General features: G+C 36.0%; 1 protein-coding gene across 1 annotated transcript; it reads right to left on the bottom strand.

Moving 5' to 3' along the window:
• Nucleotides 1-465: 465 nt before the first annotated feature.
• Nucleotides 466-18,323, bottom strand: CRLF2 (cytokine receptor like factor 2). Its single transcript, XM_010727083.2, has 10 exons — nucleotides 18,243-18,323; nucleotides 17,761-18,042; nucleotides 17,086-17,181; nucleotides 11,657-11,768; nucleotides 10,465-10,637; nucleotides 8,985-9,124; nucleotides 7,752-7,914; nucleotides 5,404-5,518; nucleotides 4,927-5,011; nucleotides 466-3,591 (listed from the first exon to the last, which is right to left on the bottom strand). The coding sequence occupies exons 3-10, from the start codon at nucleotides 17,159-17,161 to the stop codon at nucleotides 3,319-3,321; spliced, it is 1,137 nt and encodes a 378-aa protein (XP_010725385.1). The 5' UTR covers nucleotides 17,162-17,181; nucleotides 17,761-18,042; nucleotides 18,243-18,323; the 3' UTR covers nucleotides 466-3,318.
• Nucleotides 18,324-20,228: the final 1,905 nt, after the last annotated feature.

The raw sequence follows: 20,228 nt of genomic DNA, 5'->3' as shown, positions 1-20,228 counted from the left end.
TTGTTGTGCAGAGCAAGTGTACACCTGCTATTCTCATACACAAAACCTTGTGCCAGGAGTTGACAGGAAGAAATTATGTGGGAAGAAGGTTTACAGGTCACTGATCATGAATGGGCACTGAATACTCGATTAGTTACTGATGGATTTCTAGTTAGCAGTTCAGTGATAAAATGTCAGGGCCACATTTTCTTTTCCTACATGAAAATTGTCTGTTCTCAGTATTTGGACAAATATAGACCTATATGGCTTTTCCAAAGAAAATTATTGCATCTAGCTCTGTCTTTCAAGAGCTCACTCTGACCCTCCCATCATTATCCTGTTGTTTTTAGGACAAGGGTGAAAATATAGACTGTGTTTTCATGGTTGAGTTTAGTTGTTATAAAAAGATAAGCCATTAACAAAAAGCAAAGATGGTTTTGAAGCATTTTATGACAATACTGCAAGAAACTTTTACGTTCCTTGCAAAGGAAGCAACAATTTTCTGCTCATAGTTGCACAAAGTGTATTTCCCAAAAGACTGATAAACATTAAAATGATAAAAAAGGGGAAATCATCAGAAGTTGCAAGACTGGTTTCAATAAGTTCTGTTATTTGCTTTAAAAAAAAATCAATGTGATTTCCTCTTAGTCTTCTCTTCACTGAAAATCGCACATCAAAAGCCAAACAGTATAGATGTTCAATCTATCAAATGCAACTTGGCTCAGTACTGATATAACAAGTATATAAATTACACGAGATATAAATATACATCCTTTTTATTTTGCTGTTGAAAAAATGGAGTTCAGTTAGTCTGGACTACCATATGATATGCTGTTTGTGCCTTTCTGTGGGATATAATTAGGAACAAACTGTAGCATCGGGGGGACTTATGCGTTTGAAAAACATAACTTTGAATAAACAAAAAGGGAAGATATTAAAGGTGCCATATACCCTTCTTCTCACTGTGGGGAGTTGAACAGGCTTTTTCCCAGCTGTCTGGTTAAGTTGCTCTTTTGTAGGTTGGTTTGCATGAGTCCCTGCAAACCTGCTTTGAGACAGGCTGTGCGGCTGTGTAATCATCAGAGAACTGACAGTCAGGATGAGGAGAGGAGTTTATTGTTTCAGTAATTCTCTATGTTACTATGTCTCTATTTATATATATATATATATATAATGTTTTTAAAATAAATGTTTAGATATTTGCAAGTTTTATCTTATCTGTTATATGCTATGTAAATATGGGTTGCATACATATGCAAAAATAAACTTGACAACTGTAAAATATAATACAAGCTATTGTTCACACTAAAAACTTAGATGACTGTAAATTTTCATTTCAGGAACACAACTGAAACAACACATTTCCACGTCTGTCTTCTTTTTCTTCCAAAGTAAAATTTCAATACAACAATGTGAAATACTTTTAATTCAGATAGAAAAATATTTGTAAACAGAAAATGGTTAAAGGTTAAATTAAGGCAACTACCTAGATCTTTAGACCATCAGATGTATGTATAATTCAAAGATGAAGGAGCTAAGCAATACATTCCAAGCTTTACTTCCTACTTTATTGCTTCAGTCATTACTGGAACAGGTTTATATCAAGTGTAATTTGAGGTAAATTCTTTGATTCTCATGCAATAACACCAGTTTATATCATCTAAGAGCATCTGAGCTAAGGTATATTCTGCTGATCAAATTATATAAAGCTTGTATTTGTTTAAAATTCATTGCATTCTTATACTATTTAAATACTGCATAATTATTTTTATTTTAAAAATTCATTTAAAATGATGTACCGAAGATCTACAAAGGACCCCAAAAATCTTGCGTAATTCTGATTTAGATAAAACAAGGCAGAAAAATTGTCACGATTTCAGGAAATGCTCTGTTAGCTTGGTTTTCTTGTTACTGTACAACTAAGATAATGTCAAGAAAAAATAGAGAAATGTGTCTTCCCAGTTAAGTTTTGCAGTTATTGGCATACAGAAGTTTTGCAGTTATTGGCATACAGTTTCTGGATTTGTCTTTGTATGGCAAACTGGGCAATCAGAAACCAATTCTGGAAATTAATATATCTTCATTACTGTATACAATTCCCAAGGACATCTGGTATTAAAGTTTTTTAAGCACTGAGCTAAAAATATTAATTTCTGTAATTTTCTGATATGTGTCATCTGCAAGTTACAGTATGAATTAGTTCATAAAAGTATGCAGTAGGCAAAATTTATTCAACAGATAAAATCATTAAATGACTGATTGATGTTCACGTAAATATCTGGAACTATTTCAACATATAATTACAATGTATTTACAAGACCTTACATATATCAAAGATATTTTAGCACTTCACATTTTTACAAAATTTGTTTTCAATGTAGCTTAGATGCTACAGGGTAATTAACAGAATACCTCAGATTTTGTTTATGAGACCTAACTGTAGTATGTGGCATTTTAAGTAAAAAAATTAAACATTCAAAAGTTGGTAAGCTTTAGAAAGCATTAGAACAGAGTTTGAAAATAAAGCTTTTATTTACAGTTTAAAATTCTACTTCATTGCATTAAAAATAGTTTGAAATAAAAGAAACTTAGTTAAATATAAATATTGTACAAAATGAACCTGATATCTGCGAGAAGCTGTGTAGTCACATCAAGACACAGTAAGATATCAAGGACCTGACCGCAGCCCATTAATCTTTGCTATCCTGGAGGAAACTGCCTACACAGCACTATTTACGTGATAAATTGTAACTCAACACTGTACATCCTCTCTTTTCTGTTCATAGGCACATGATTTATTCTTTCTCTTTTAAAAATCTTTGATGCATGCCATGAAGAACAAAATTTCACAACTGGAGAAGCAGCCTACAAAAGCAAGCACTTCTAATATAAGGAGATACAGTGAAGCAGTATATTATCACTATGAAAGTGAACAGTATGCTGTCTGGCTTTTGTGAAACGAAGACCATTAAGAGACAAATAATGATGTAGTTTGCATAAGCACAAGGACTGAGTCTCAGCTGTTGAAAATGTGCCATGGAACAGCTCTTGTTCTCTCCCGATCGTAACATGAAAATGGGGCCTACTTAAATCCTACATATAAAAACCAACTATAATTCCAAATATTAACTCCATAAACCATTAGACATTTATATCAAATATTGAGCCTGCTCATAAGATCGTAAGTTCTGGGAAAGAACCTATCTGGAATCAGATAATACGGACTTGTATCTTTCTTCTTGTGTGTCTACTTGTGATAATATTTTCTATTCAGCCTCAGTGCAAAACTCATCAGGATCTTACATATCATTTTCTCATACCTTCTGAATTATGCAGGTTTTATAACATCACATACATGTCATCATTCACTACATTCTGGGGGCCAGCAAAGGAGACTGTATTATTGAATGTTGGCATCAGGCAGGCATTCTGAGCTGTTTTGGGACTATTATTTCCAGTTGCTCCTGAAAAACTGAAGATTTTTTCCCTAGGTTCCTGATTGTCACTTTTCTTCTTGTCTGTTTGCTGGTTTTCTTCCTCGATGATGCATTCTAGCTCTTCATATTCCAATTTGGTTTGCACCACTGCATGATCAGTTTTATCTATCCATTCCTAGGAGAATGAAAAGGTTGATATTGGCAGGTTCTAAGTGGTCAATCAAAAGAAATCTGTCTGTATAGACCTGGATTTTCCTTTAAGCAATGACATCTTTCCAGGGACAGCCACAATGGAGAAGATGAAAAGGGAGTAACATAGAGAAGCAGAAAATATAATGCAAGGAATCAAGAAAGACAAGAAGGAAGACTGTTTTCCACAAGCGAATACAAGGTCCTGTGACTTACAGAGAACAGATTAAACCATAAAATCATAGAATCATAGAATATGCTGAGTTAGAAGGGACCCACAAAGATCATAGAATTATAGAACCTAGAATTATAGAACATAGAATTGCTTAAGATGGAAGGGGTGTTTATAAGTCATCTAGTCCAACTCTCCTGTAATGAACAGGGACTTCCAAAGTTAGATCAGTTTACTCAGAGCCTCATACCACCTAATTTTGAATGTCTCCAGAGATGGATCATCCACCACTTCTCTGGGCAGCCTGTTTCAGTGTCTCATCACCCTTACTGTAAAAAGCTTCTTCCTTATATTCAACGTAGTGCTGGCTCACATTCACCTTGACATCCACTGGTACCTCCAAGCCCTCTTCAGCAGTCTGTGCTCCATCCTTACGTCCTCCAGCTTGTACTGATAATGGGAGTCACCCACACTCATTGATTCCAACTCCTGGCTTCACAGAGGACCACCCAGAACTAAAACCATGTTTCTGAGAGCACTGTGCAAACAAGTATTGAATTCCAGCAGCTTGGGGCAGTGCATTGGAGAGACTGTTCCATGCTCACCACCCTTCAGTGAAGAACCATTTCCTAACCCCCAGCTGGATCCTCCCCTGACGCAGATCCATGCCATTCCCTCAGGTCCTGTTGCTGTCATCAGAGAACAGAGCTCAATGACTTTGGAGAACGTGGGATGTATAAAATAACCTATGCTCTTTCCTTGGTGGACTCACACATTCTTTGACCCAAGTCCTCACCTAATCTAAATTCAGACTAAGTTTATATGGCATTGTGGATTAAAGCTTCAGTGTGGATTAAAGCTGTCATTAGAAGGAATGAATGCAAATGCCACTCTGGCATCTCCCCTCTGGACATCCTTAAATTTTCTCTTGAAATTTTTCTGTCACTTTCTATAACAACTCCTCTTATGCAGTACCAAAGCAGTATTACAGTGCTGATCTGTTGATGCTGCATAGAGGAAAGGGCTTTTCTCTTGGGTCAGAGGACATCTGAAGCAACATCAATCCAGAACAAGTGTTGGTAGCTGCTTTCAAATTACTCACAGCATTGCAGAGTTCATCGACTTGTTTGCTAGGAAGGGAATGTTTACCTGAAAGTTTCCACTATGATCATTGAAGAGATCAGTAAATATATATTTTGGATCTGGTATAGTAGGCATAACAGATTTTTGAAGTCTGCAAAGAGAAAAGAAGGTGTTCTGTTTTGGTGTTCTCATTCGTACAAACAAATTTCAACACATTGCTGAAGCCACAGATAAGATCTGCATGTCAGTATCCTTAGCTTCTTTTAAATATGTGTTAACATCAAAAAGTAGTACTGTTACATTACTACAATAAAACAATCATCTGATGAGATTTATGCAATATAACAGAATGATATGCCTAGTAAAATCTGGAATACATGCAAACTTGCAGCTGGGCAGCCAGTGGTGTTCTGCTCTATGTAGTAGTCAAAGCTTTATTGTGTTGGCTGAGTTAGTAAATACAAATGTAAACACGGAGAAAAAAAATTATAATCTGAAATATATATATTCTACAGTAGTAGTAAGCAGTGAAATTATACTTACCTCTGCCATTTACACAGAAGGATCAAAAGGATAAATATCATTAGAAATACTGCCATCAAACAACTTAAAAGAATTACTGTGTTTGACTGGGTTTTTATTTCATCATCACATGAATCTAGGAATAAGCAGAAAAAAGCAAGTGAAAATGTTATTGTTTGTTCTAACAGCAAATATTCCTAACCATGCTAGAACACTGACTTCTCTTATTAATAAAAAAATAGAGTAAAAATTTAGGAACAAATAAGAAAAAAATCAGTTGTTCTTTTGAAACTGAAAAGAAAAGCTATCTTTCTCCAAACTGTGCAACAAAATAAAATCATGTTTTATTTTTTAAATTGACCTGTTACATGACAGAGGAAGGTGCATATGTGCAAAGAGTAGAAGCATTCAGAATTATGATTTTCATGTTCTCTCACTGCATTAAGGGTGATACAGCAGTTCTCTGCTAAGGTCTGTCTTACATAGACCTACCTACAGCCTCCAGAGCTGCAACTAATTTTACATGTAAACTAAACATCTTATTTCCTAGGATAAAAAGCTGTAACTGGACTTTTACACATAGCCTAAATGTCTAATTTCTCAAGGTAAAACAAACAAACAAAAAATGCCCCCACCCCATATACCAAAGAAGCCCACAAAATGCAAGTGCTAACAATCAGAAAGTAACCAGTGACAGGATTCAACAGGTATGTATCTGAACCGATTAATTTTTGCAGCTTTTGGCATTCTCAGTGTTTTTCCTGCAGCTTTTGTAAAGGCACCACAAAACTGTACTTCCTCATACTGAACTTCTGCTCTTCAGATAAATACTATGGAAACTTAAGTTAAATAAGTTAATGATTAGGACCAATGGTTCTATAAATAGCACGCCATAGTCACTCCTTTTCCTATGGCAGCCTGTTCCATCTGCTTTGTTTAGCCTGTCAGAAAGTCACAAGAAAAGTTGTGAACATCCAGTGAGACATTCAGAGGCTATGAATTTTCTTGAGAACAGCTTTTGTTATGTCTTCCTTTGATATGGAGGCAATCATTCCTTGAAGTCCTGAAGCGAAATGCTTGCTCGAAGAGACTGTGCCAAGGTCACTTATGATAGAGGGACACTCAAAACAACTATTAGTCTATCTTTTCTGCACTTGCCATCCACATACATGCCTGCTGATAGCCTCTGGTCTAATGTTGGGGTAGGGCTGCCATGTTCTCACTTCTCAGGTGCACATTGTCTTCTGTGTTTCTTAAAGACATTGTCTGCCATAGCATAGGACAGCACGTCCACAATCTGCATGGTGCAGTAGACATCTCTGGCGGTCAGCACTGTTCCTACCACTAGCGTATTCTTATGCTCTAGGATTTCAGCCTAGCTTTGTGTATACTGATTTTCTTTGGGTGAGTTAGTTGTATTATAGAAAACTCAGGTCTGGGTAGAATGGACATTTGGGTGTCTCATAATTCCAAAAAAGCCTAGTGGGTGGAATTCTGTGGTTAGCTGATATGAATCATAGAATTTTTAAGGTTGGAAAAGACCTTTGAGATAATCCAGTCCAGCCATCATCCCCATCATGTCCAGAAACCATCTCCTCAGATACCACATCTGCACATTTCTTGAACAGCTCTGGGAATGATAACTTCCCTGGGCAGCCTGTATTACCTTGGGATAGTGTACATTCTGTTTTACAAGAAATCTGTTTTTTTTTTTGTTTGTTTTGATAAGCAATAGAAGTAGTTTCCACCAAAGGTCTAATTGAAACCAATTGCATACAGTTGAATGGGTCTTCCTGGTGAGAAAGCAATGTTGTTAATGTCTTTGCTTCCAGTTCATGTTTCCCCCATTTTCAGCAAATATGAACACCAAACAGTTATGACTTCTGATCCTATAGCACTAGTAGATGTATTTTAAAGCAATCGTTCTTAAAAAATTGAACGTAAAGGTTTTTCTTAGAGTTCAAATTTGATGTTAATGTATCATCTGTCACCAGAGTGCCTGCATATGTTTATGCTTTACATAAATATGTAAGTCCACATATATTTGTATATGTATGTATATAAATATATATAAATATAAATATATGTATATATATATAAAAAATATATACACAGCATGCAACACATCACTGTCACAGGGGGATCCTAGACACTACTGTAACACAAATAATAAGGACATTTTTAACTTTGTAGATAAATGCATAAATTTGTAGTGTTATGAGTCATCAGGAACAAAGTTTCTTTGATTACAGAAGATGGAACATAGAACGTAGTGCAACATAAAACTGATTGCACATTCTCAACTTTTTTTGCAGTCACCTCTTACCAGTTTGCACTTAGACAATATATGAATATAGCACAGCTGTTACCTAATAATATGCTATTCATCCAAAATGTTTCTGCTTCCCAGTCACTGCTGTAATCAACTACGTTGCAAAAGGGTACTATCCTCTTCAGTCTGACCCGAAAAGAATAGCATTTCCTTGGATCAAAGCCTTGCTCTCCAACTCTGCAACACTTAGAAGTTCTGGACTGAGAAGGAAGGTGTATAGTTGTTAATTCCAATTTTCAAGACATGAATGCTAGAATGCTTGAATGCTACACTCCATTATGATCATGACTAGGATAAGGAGTATACCAAAACCTCAGAAATAAAATCTGGTTTCTCTGAATTCTGAGGAATTCTGCTTCTTGACCTATTCTTTCCCATTCATCCTCGTTGTTCATTATTTGACAATGAGCTAAAGGGCCTAACAGTTATCATACAGAGTACTATGTTACAGTTTCTGCTTACATTATACAAAAAGGAGACTTTAATTCACAAAATTTTTACAACTTTTACAGGTTCCTGGGTAGATTTAAGTCTATGAAATAATATGTAAATAACAGCTAGCCAGAATAAATAAAAATCCTGTATCATCTTTTTTCACTCATTTCATGCTGTTTCTCTTTTAACTCTATTCAGCTTTCTGCTTTTATCTTCCAAGGCTGTTCTGTATATATGAACTTCCCTTTACATCGTCCCCTATTCGCCCTGTAGCGAGTAGATATAACTCAAAAAGTAAATGACTTCTGGTATGGTAGAGTTCCATGATCTGTATGGGAACTGTTGAATCACAGCCTCAACCTCTGATTGATCGCCTTTGGCAAGCAATGAGCCAACTGCGGGAGTACAGGTGAAGGCAATTCACCTGTCTGACCGGAAGGGGTGGAGCCTGGCTCCACCTCTCTTAGTCCCCATTTAAGGGCTGACTGCCACCAAGAAGATTTCAATCTCCACTTTCTGTAGATTGCTCCCTTTGGAATTTTTCTGTGAGCCTAGGGTAGAAGTGAGCATTTTCATTCATTTTTGATTATTCCTTTCCACCATGATAATCCTTCTAGTTATATGACCCATAAAATACCAAGCTAACCACACCACTCTGTTAATTGTAATTTTGTTCATTGTACAGATTAAAAAAAAATCCAATACAGTTCTCCTACAAATTATTTTGAATGTAAAGGAGAGGAGAACAATCAGAAGACAACCAGGTTTTATGTTCTATGGAGATGATATTTCCAGCTCCTTCCAACATTGATTGAATGTGCCATGTTCTACTCACTTGCCATCCTTTGTCATATTTGCTTTTGTATTGAAGCTCAAGTCTTAAGCACTTCACACCTCTTTCAGGTTTATTACATGTAACAGTAACAGTGTCATCCTTCCAGAAGAAAGTCACATTTTCTGGTCGATTGGGCTTTACTAAGGAAAAGAGGAAAAAAAAAAAACATGCAATAGCCTCTTAAAAATAAGTATTCTTAAATTAACTCCTTCTATCTCTCCATGTTTCCCCCGAGGAGCAAAGTGACTATTCCTCTTATGTGATGCACTTTTGCAGCTAACCTCCTTACTAAATGTCAGAATGTACCACTATGACATTACTCGCCATTGGAGGCGCCACGTTTAAGAGTAGATGTCAACCCAATTCAGGAAAATCCTGAAACTACTTAAAGAAGGACTGATCTTCTTTCAGTTCCTTTGATTTAAGAGAAAGGAAGATTCTTCTGTATTGGAAAGGGATTGACAAATTCAGTACCACTAAACTTACAAGACATACGTTCATCTTCTGGAGTCAGTGTGGGATATACTGAGATATATGGCAAAAACACAGGGTGTTTACCTGTGTGCAACTGAATCTATCCCTTGCTATTTTCAGATGGTCCAAGAGAATGCAATGGTTTGACCTATGTAATTGCGCAGTCTTTAATAGTGGGAAATAAAGTGTTGAGAAGAGTGTTACTCGCTTTCTCAGTCTTTCTTGATTCCTTTTCATGTTATGAAACCTTACCTTCCTAATTGCAAAACTAATGTCAGACTTTCGTTATTTCTTCTTTGTTATCTAACGCTTTTGAAATTAATTTTGGTATCAGTGGGAGTTTAATAGCCAAAATTCAGGGACCATGCTGCAATTTTCCATGGTTTACCATATGAGATACAAAAAAGTATTCTCAAAGTTAAATATTTTAACAGGTTTTAGATTTATCTTTTTTCCTAAAACATTCATAATAAGATGTAAATGTATATTTAGACGATAATAGCTTTTCCAGATTCTTTCTTCCTGCCTTATTTTCTGCTTGGTATTTATTAGGAAAAATAAATAAATAAATAAATAAAATACTTCACTTTAAGCACTGTATCTATGTGTAATACCAGAAAAAGTAAAAACAGGAATATCAAATCTCTTATAGTAAGAATTGAAATTAACAAGTTGCATTTGTTTTCTAACATAAATATTGAGTAGACCTACAATATGCCAAGTATATCCATATATTTTACTTTAATCCTAATCTTGAAACTACATTCTGGGACAAATCTTGCTGACCAAAGTAATCCCACCTAGTTACAGCTGCACATGATCCTATGTAACTATTGATGACGGAAAGGGATGAAAATCAGCATCCATAATTCAAATACTGATAGTTCACTTATTGTATATACTAACAGCATTTTATACAGACAGAGAAATGGTTTCTTCTCAGACTAAGCACAAATGGGGACACCAGGACTACCAAAACATATAGTTTTGATTTTTACATACTTACTATAGAAATCAGTTTTCAGTCTTTTAGAAAAAAGCTCTTCACTTCCATTGCTGTTCATGATTGAGAAAGCAAGGGTGCATCCTTCTGTCTTAAAAAGACATCCTGAATTATAATCTTGTGTCAATAGATATGTGGGACATGTTTTCCAGTATTTCTGCTTGCCTTCTTCAAATCTGGAAATTAAAAAATATCAATGAATAGAAATACTCATATCAGGACATAAAAGCTAATTCCTTTTTGCAGCTATATTTTTCTTCGTTTTGTTTTCTGTGCTCCTACAAAGACAAACCCAGATACGGGACTTGAAGGAGGAAATTTCATTATGATTTGAGGCAATTCATTGGCATGACCTCATTGACTTTCCAGTCCTTGGATTTGGTGCAGTCTGAAACTAACAAGTTTCCTTTGTGTCAGCTTGTTTTGTTTTTCTCTAAAAGAGAATAGCTTATTCAAACTGATGTTCTCATAAGCCTTTTTTCAAGATTGTGCTGTTCTTTCATGTATATCAACCAGAAAGGAAAGGGAATGTGAAGTTTTATGACTACCTTCAATCAAAACATTGAGTTTCTGTTGCGTAAATAACATCTCTTATACAAAATATATATACTTAGTATACATAATATACATACTATAATATGCAGAAAAACACTTTCAACAGTGTAATTAACATCAACATTTAGCAAAAAAAAAAAAAAAGAGATTTCATACCTATTGTCACAATCTAGTGGGATAGGACAAAGGGGAATGGCTCCAAACTAAAAGAGGGGAGGTTTACGTTATTTGTTAGTAAAAAGTTATTTACACAGAGGGAGATGAGACACTGGCATAGGCTGCCCAGAGAAGCTGTGGATGTCCCGTCCCTGGAGGTGTTCAAAGCCTGGCTGGATGGGGCCCTGAACAGCCTGATCTGGTGGGGGGCAGCCCTGCCCATGGCAGAGTTGAAGTTCAGTGATGCCCTCCAGCCCAAGCTGTTCTATGTTTCTATGATCTATTACAGCTGATTATTCAGCAGGTTTACGGGTTTATACAGCTTTGTAGCAGGATATGAATATAAACATGTTCCACTTGAATGATTACAAAAATGTTAAGAAAGTTTAGTGTATAGTTCAGAGATGATTAAAATAACTATGATATTTTAGCTTCCCAAAGTAAATTTTTTAGGGAGAGAAGCATAGGCATTATCAATACTCACGTATAATAAAATGACACATTCTTGCCAGGGAATAGTTTTCTTGTTGCCCACGTGATCTGCATTTTCTCATTATTGAAATTGATTATTGTGGTGCTGATGGCATCTTTCTGACCTGTCCAGTACATTTACAGAGAATATGAATTCAGCACTGAATATGAGAAACTCCATATTTGTAGGCAATCGGTATTTCAAAGATGTTTATGCCATAGGTTCAGATAATCATAACATATTATATATTGTGATATGAACATGCCTAAAATGCAAGGAGACATAATATAATACTCTGGAGAAACTAAAACTAGAATTTCAAAAGAGCAAAATGAAACCATGTGCAGCAACATCAGAAAGATGGTTCCTGGCCCAAAAGGTGTAGGCTGTGCACGGTGTCTAAATAACAAAGCCAGCTTTACTCCTTAGTACCTGGTAAGATTTTCCTGCTGAAGAGAACTATTTGGGAACCAATGCAACATGGATTCTCTGTGTAAACTCTGATCTTTACTACAAGAAACAAGGGCTCACAGCATAGACTTACAGCAGATGAATAAGGAAGACACACATAGGATACCCACATAAATAAGCAAAACTGGGTGAACTATGAATTTAGTGCATTCTGAGTGGTCTTAGCCAATTCCAGCTTATAGGCTTTCTCAAAGCAAAATAATTTGATGTTTCCTGGCTGCACATGGTTTTGTTTTTTTTTTCTTCTCCTGGTCTCCTCTTTGTTATAGCTCTTCCTGGGGACACAGGTGTTTTAATTTTGTGTCCATCAGGATTCCACAATTAAACACTGAAGATAACTCTGACCTTGAAAAATGAGAAGCCAGAAAGAGTAGAAAACCACAATAGAAAAATTTCAAGAAGAAAGACAAATTATTTATTGTAAGTTCTATAAGATGTGAAATTATATTTAGTTGAATGAAAAAAAAAAAAAGAAAGCAGAGAAAATATCAGTATCTAAGGAGAGACTATAAGAAGGAATGGGATAGATTCTTTAGCAGGGTCTGTTGTGATAGGAAAAGGGGAAACGGTTTCATAATAAAAGAGGTGGGACTTATACCGGACATAAAGAAAAAGCTTTTTACGATAAGGGTAGTGAGGTACTGACACAGGCTGTCCAGTGAGGTATTGGATGTCTGGTCTCCAGAGACATACAAGATCAGGCTGGACAGAGCTCTGAGCAACCTGGTGTAGCTGTAGGAGTCCCTGTTCATTGCAGGGGAGTTGAACTAGATGACCTTTAAGGTCCCTTCAAATTCAAACGGTTCTATGATTCTACGAGAATATATCATGAATATTGCATACAACCTTCTGAGAGTAAAATTTGCAGGCTCTTGACTCCAGGCATGAAATATCTGCCGCTAAAAACTTCTGTAGGAACATTCCTACCTAGAGGAGAATAGAGGATTCTGACTCTGACCCCTGTTTAAACATTTCTGATGACCTTTTTATTTCAGTTAATGATCCTGAATATTCATAATAATTAGGCCTACATATTTTCCAGTTTGCAATACATTTGCTTAGTAATCAACACTAAGAATGTAAAAAAGCCATGTGGAAAAACTTGGGTTCAAATAACTGTATTGTCTAACTATTTTCAAGGCTGCATCTCTGCTTAGTAATTCTGCGATTAGAGCTTATCAAGACATTTTTGCATAGGTGTCATTGTGTTCTTACATCATTCTCTCAAAATCTCTCTTGAAACAGGTGTGACAGAAATCCAAGAGCAAATGTAGCTGCAGATGTCTGCTACACTATTCACAGAGCTCTAAAAAAAAGAGATGGTACTCCTGTGGAAGAGAAATCCTTGAACAGAAGTCCTCTGTTTCCTAACTAGTGGCTGCAGACTTGTTCTGCATTGTTTTCTCAAACCAAAACTGTTATATTTTTCTGAAGAATGGAGAAGTAAATGTACTGAAACAAAACAGAACTTAAAAACTTTGAAAGCTGTCATAACATGGATTTTATCCAGACAACTTTGTCTCTGTCCAAGAAACTAGCCCTTGTTTCCTTACTCTTCAAGCCCCTCAGCATGTCTTAGAGATCATCTTGTCTTTAACTGAAGCCACCAATGTGATGGCAAAATGCCTGACAGTGGATTATTAGTCTACAAATATACTAACAAGTTTTAATTTTTATGAACTAAATTTTAGCATGTGTGTGCTATGTAGTATATATAGTGTTATGATTAGTGTAACAGAAATCCATGACTATTTGTATGCAGATTTTCTATAAAAATAGCAAAATGCATATTTAGCATATTTGAATATATAATTATATATTCTCCATTAAACAAAATTAGTTCTAATTAAAAAAAAAGAAAATGTTAGTGTATGGAACTAATTTTTATATGGAACTGTAACTCTTGGGTTTTGCGATGCATGTTTTTGGATGACAGAAGAATATCGATATGACTCCTATGACTCCAGTCTGGCAGTGATTTATGAACAAACTTTGCACTTTCTGAGTAGTCCACTTGACTTCCGCAGTATTACTCAGAGCACACTACCTTAACATTCTATACAAGTCAGATCCCTTTTCTGTTCAAAACAAATACAAAACCAAACCGAACAAAAGAAGTTGCATATTATGATTTGGAACTCTGAGATTTTATCATTTAAATATGAACTCCAGTACCTAAAATGGAAGGTAATACATTATTGAATACCTTCACAATAAATATTATTATGTAGTAGAAATGGAATGTACTGAACACTTGGTGATATACACATATTTTTCCTATGTTCTACCTTTAAATGACTTCATCAGAAGTCTTAACACAATTTATAACTTTGAAATGCATTCAGCTATATAATATAGAAAAGTTTTTGAAAAAAACTGTCATTATTAAAAGTTGTGCTTCCACATCTCTATTTAGTGCAATTTTTATACTATGCTTTCTAATTTAATGGGATTTGTAATCTTATTGTGGCGTGAGCTGCCTTTTGTGTCAGTAAGCAAAAAAAATTTATGTGCATCTTTTCAAAACATAGCATGTAAGTGTTGCATTATTTATATTTCCTTGCTTTTTCAACTTGAAAAGATGCAAATCCTGATTAAGGTTTTTAATGTTTGGTTTAAGTTGACATCAAACACTGAGGATATGGATAGGTTATATGAAATAATGTTTCTTACTGATGATCTTTCCTTTGCCTTTAACAGGAAAGGTTTTTAGTTTCTTTCTTTGTTTCATTTTACTATCTTCATTATTTTATATTATTTTTAATCACTTTCACTTAAGGACACAGAATCATTCCTATCTTTTGTTAGTGAGAAGAGATACAGAGAAAGAGGGGAGAGAGAACTGTTCATCTCTCTTCCTTTATGAATCCACCTGTAATAACCTGGATTGTTCTCAGCTAATGTGCAAGATCTTTCACAGTAACTGCAATATTTTAAAGCATGAGTACAGTATCACATTTAATTATTTTTTGTGTTATGGTAATGGTTAGTCAAAAGGTCAAAAATATAGTGAAAGGAGGCCTAAGGAGGGATGGCAAAAACTTTCTGCCCAAGGGTGACCTTTCAGTCTATCTAGGAGGGTAGATAACAGTATGTTGCAGAAGTATAGAATGCATACCAGCAGTCTTGAACATCAGTCAGAAGGAATAATCAAAGTCTAAATCTTCAGTAAAATCAGAGAGAAAATGGTAGGGCTCTACACTAGACTTAATCTCACATATGCTGTTCGACAGTAAGCTCTCGTAGGGAAAGAAGAGTGGAAGATATTGCTATAGTGTGTACAGAAAGTAGTATTACAGGCAAAGAAAAAGGAAATTACCTTGAGCAATACATTATAAGGACACAACCATGAGCAAGAACATGAGCAATTATATTCCACCTCCAAACCACTTTTCAAACTTCATTGCTAAGAAAATTTGCTATCTAAGGGGAACTTTGTTAAAAGCCCAAATGTCATGGAACAGATCAAAAAGGAAAAAAAGAAATAGAATGTCAATCTGCAAAGATAACAGTGGAATGTACATGTACAGGAACAGTTGCAACCTCACTGAAGGCAAACAAAAAAGAAAAATCACTTTTGATTTCCTCACACTGATGAAACCTGATAAGTAACCACATGTTGAACTTACACATAGTGCATTAGTTCTGTGTATAGAAACAAACTGAGAGAAATACCCAAAACTGAGCCTACACCCTAGTTACTCGTATATGAGAACAGTTTCATTTCATTAACTGGAACATATGTAAGTGAAAGTGCAACTTCTTGCACACAAGGTTGCTGAAATGTGTGCTCAGGGCTGACTGAGTACAAAACTTATTTTCAACAGAATTAATAGGACAGCAACAGAAGGTTTTTGTAGATGTTTTGGAGCAAAGCATACTCCTTATAGTATAATTCTCATAACTCACCAAATTGATTAGTGCAGGGTTTTTTTGTTTGTTTGGGGTTTGATGTTGTTGTTATTTGGTTGGTTTTGTGGTTTGGGTTTTTGGCTTTTTTTATTTGTATGTTTGTTTTCAGTAGAAGCTTGACAAACTATAGACATCACTATATTTTGCATTTAATAAGAATCAGAATGCTGATTTTCAGCTTTTGTCCCACAAAGTCATAACATCTCAGGGCAGAATCAAGTCCCCTCATAAAAAAAGCCAACGACTCACAGGAGCAATTAACTCTGAAGAATTAAGGAGTGTTCAATTGCTGAAAAAAGTACTTATCATACATACAGCAGAGCACAGGGTTGATTTATAGGTTGATAAGAGGAAGGGATAGCTTTGAGTTCTTGAATGATGGGGTCCTTGTGATAAAATAATGAATGAGTATTAAATTATCAGACTATATTTTCGGATTTTTTAATGATTTCTTCAAGATTCCATTTATCTTTAGTGAACTATGAGTAACGGCACTGCAGTTAAACACATGAAATAGAGATGTTCTTGCATGTAGGCACACAAGGAGTCTTTAAAGCTTTTGTTAATTTTGTTTTTGAAAATTCTTTTTACCTTGTTGTTTTTTCAGGCACAAAATATTGCTGAATATTTCTCAACTTTCATTCTTCCAGAATGGTAAGTGATGAAGTCTTACCTGGAATTCATTTTATCAAACTTTTTTCAGTGAGAAAACTGTAGTCTGTTTCAGATTCAGTCCACTCTATCAGAATCTATGCATTCCTTGGATGGAAAGTATTCTTGCTTAAAGATTTGAATATTTCTCTCTAACAGTAGACATAAGCTTACAGAGTTCTCTATTTTTATTTAGAAAATTGGGTATATTTCTCTTACTCTCATCATCACTCTTGTTGTTTGTTTTTCTAAGAATCCACATTTACCTCTTTTGAATCTCAATTTCTGTTGATTCTTTTCGGCAAAAAAAGTAAAGAATAGTGTAACACATAAAGTAGGTTACCCACAGAAATATTAGTAATTAATATATCAATTTCTTAAATAAACATAAATGGATTTGAACTTACCAAATGATTGTGATAGAGCACCCACCAAGTTGACCAGTGTGAAGATCATTGAACATTCTTGAAAGATGAGTCTCATGGTTTGAATGACGCAACAGACTGAAAAGAGATGAATAATTACAATCCTTGGTCTTTACTATTTGATCGCTTTATACAAGAGACAAGAGGGAACTAGAGGAAATGACTACAGGAAATTAAAAAATGACTATCTCTAGCAACAAACAAATCAGAAGTGTAGAACTTCAGAATGCATGCTTTCTTTGCACTATGTAATAATAATAATAGAATAAATTCACAGAATAAAATTGTCAATCTTATCAATACTTGCTTTGCTTTATCTTATCACCGTACCACAGGTGATGACAACCATGATCCAAACAAGGATTATGTAGTTGTGAGTAGCAGTGACCATACCATACACCTGAGCACACTGATCTTAGCACGCCCGGGGGCCATAGGGTAGGTGAGGATCAAGCAGCCTGCCTCCTCCCCACTTACTAATAAGACCTGATCTTGTCACTCCACATGCTTGGTGCACTTCACATGGCATTAGCCACCTCTGTCCACAGATCAGAGGCAGAATTAGTGGGCCTTCTGTGACAGGGAGAGGTGGGCTGCCAGGGGTGAGAAGGCTGTTACACAAGAGGTAGCACAACAATATATTTCCTCCTGCATTACCTGGACATCTATATGCTGCTATAGAGTCTTATCAGTTTTATAACATCAGCAAACTCCCCAGCCGGATGATGTGGTACCAGTTTTGATCTGTTTGTTCACTTTTCTTGGGTTGGCTTCTTTCGCTTATTTATCCATTTCATGTGCCAGGAAGATCTATTCAAATTTCAGCTTCATAGAAATTCAGTTTCATAGTCTTGGAAACTCCAGTCTGACACACATGCATTACTCTTTCACCTTTCTAGTCCCTGCTTTCACCAAGTTCCTCTAAGGAGGCATTAATTCCTGGAATGAAAATAACAAGAAACAGATAATTGAAATCCTGAATCGGATTCAGTTATTTTTGCAGCTGATGACAAACAGCAGATTTGGAACTCAGTGGCCAAATCTAGCAAAGCCTGTGCACCTCAGAACTTACTCTCATGCCAGAAGAGTTGCCCAACTACTCGCCCAGATTCTGCTTTCTTGAATAAATCTCTGATTACCTGAGATGATTTTTCTCCAAATATGAATAATCCCAATCCATGAACTGAAAAGTTGTCTGTGGGCCAATGGTTCTGTTCTCCCTGAGTTTACATCTCTAAATGTGTAATTGATTGACTTGCCCACATCCTCAGGGTCACTGCTCCTGTGAGGACAAGGCCAGAGTATACAAAATTGTGCACTCTCCTAGTGGCTCTTACGTAATGCAGCACTGGCATGTTTGGCCTGAAAAAAAATATTAACACTGCAACTTCACTCAGCAACAGTGAAAGAAAAGAGTGAGAGTGAGCTGATAATTTGCAGTCAGTGTTCGTGATTTTGACTGCCAGTAGAGACAACTGCAAAGAAGATACTCTGAGAAGTATGGTGCTTTTTTATTTATGGCCTGACCTAGAACTTCAGCAAGCCAAACAAAAGAAGTGCTTTTGTCTTCATTTTGGACTTTATATTAAACTGCACAAGTATCCATTGGCCCCCTGCTGAGTCCTCTACCCATGATAGCTACTCTCAGATGTTCTTCCTTCCTTTTTATACCTTTTAGTTTTTCAGTTCTTTTGTCATCATCAGTGTGAAACAGGTCTTTGATCAACACGTAGTTCAGCAAGTTTATTTCTTCCTTCAAGTTTATTTCTTCCTTCACCTAGAACATAAACAAACAATATCCTGTGAGCAACTTTCATTCGATATTTACTCTTGGCCTTGTTCCACAAGATGACACAGTAAAAATACATAGATAATCTCATTTTTACAATGATGACTGCTTTTCATTTTTAACATTAGGAGGAGATAATGCCAGTGTGCTTAGAGTATGTGGAATAAAGAACAGAGAATCCTAGCATGTCATGGCAAATCAGCTCAGTGCACAAGAGTCAGATCAGCCTTTTATTCTCATAGCAGAATCTGATTCTCTTTGATAATCTGCTGCAAACTGAAGTGCATGTAGAGATCTCCACTGTGCATTTCGGGGCCCATCTTTCACCCATGGGAACCTTAGAGAATTAAAAGTCAAAGGTCTCTGGCATTTTAAAAATTCGTGCTCTTGTACAGCTACTTCAGAACCTAGCAATGATGCTATCATTGCAGCTGTGAAATGGTGGGTCACCTCTGCTGGTGAAGATATGTATGAGTGCAGCATGCAAGTTCTTGTTCATCGCTGATGAAAATGCATAGTTAATCGTGGTGACTATGTCAACAAATAGTGTTTTGCAGCTGAGAATTACTCTATCAAACAGTGTTATTGTGCTCTTCATATCTGTTGTAGTTTCTGTGGAGGTAAATAGGAGGCATTGCTTTCGAAGATACTTATGTATCTTTGTGCATGAAGATTTGGTAAAATACAGCCAGGAAAGATGATTGGGCCGCTGATACTGCAAACCATTTCCAAATATATGAAATCATGTCCAGCAATCCTGATAACATTCTACTGCAAGGTCAATTAGGGGGAAGAAGTGGGTACCTACTTTAGTAAGGCATTTTAAACTCTCCCTCATAACATCATCATTGAAAAATTGACAATACGCAGGCTGGAACAAAGTGAGGTGGATTGAAAACTGACAGAACTAGAAAGGCCATTGGGTTGTGATTAATGGCATGAAGTTCAGTTGGAGGTGAGCAACTGGTGGTGTACCACACGAGTCAGTAGTGTGACCAATAAAGATTAACATCTTTATGACTTTGATGCTAAGACAGGGTGCATCCTCAGCAAGTATTCAGACCATATAAAACTGGTAGAACTGGCTGATAAACCAAAGGGTGTACCCATTCTGAGGGACCTGAAGAAGCTGGAGAATTGGGCAGAGAACTTCATGAACCTCAGGAAAATTAAATACAAAGTCCTGCATCTCAGAATGCACAACAGTGAGAATCAGTTCATGTTGAGGTCTGATTGTCTGTCCTTCTTCAGAGAGTGAACTTGAGAGTACTGATGTACAAAATGAGCCAGTAATGTAAAGATCAATGATCTTCTATACTATACTAGGCAGAGTATT

The sequence above is a fragment of the Meleagris gallopavo genome, chromosome 1, assembly GCF_000146605.3.
Source record: "Meleagris gallopavo isolate NT-WF06-2002-E0010 breed Aviagen turkey brand Nicholas breeding stock chromosome 1, Turkey_5.1, whole genome shotgun sequence".
Classification (NCBI taxonomy): domain Eukaryota; kingdom Metazoa; phylum Chordata; class Aves; order Galliformes; family Phasianidae; genus Meleagris; species Meleagris gallopavo.
The sequence above is the reverse complement of the archived record's forward strand: the minus strand, read 5'-3'. Positions and strand labels throughout refer to the sequence as shown.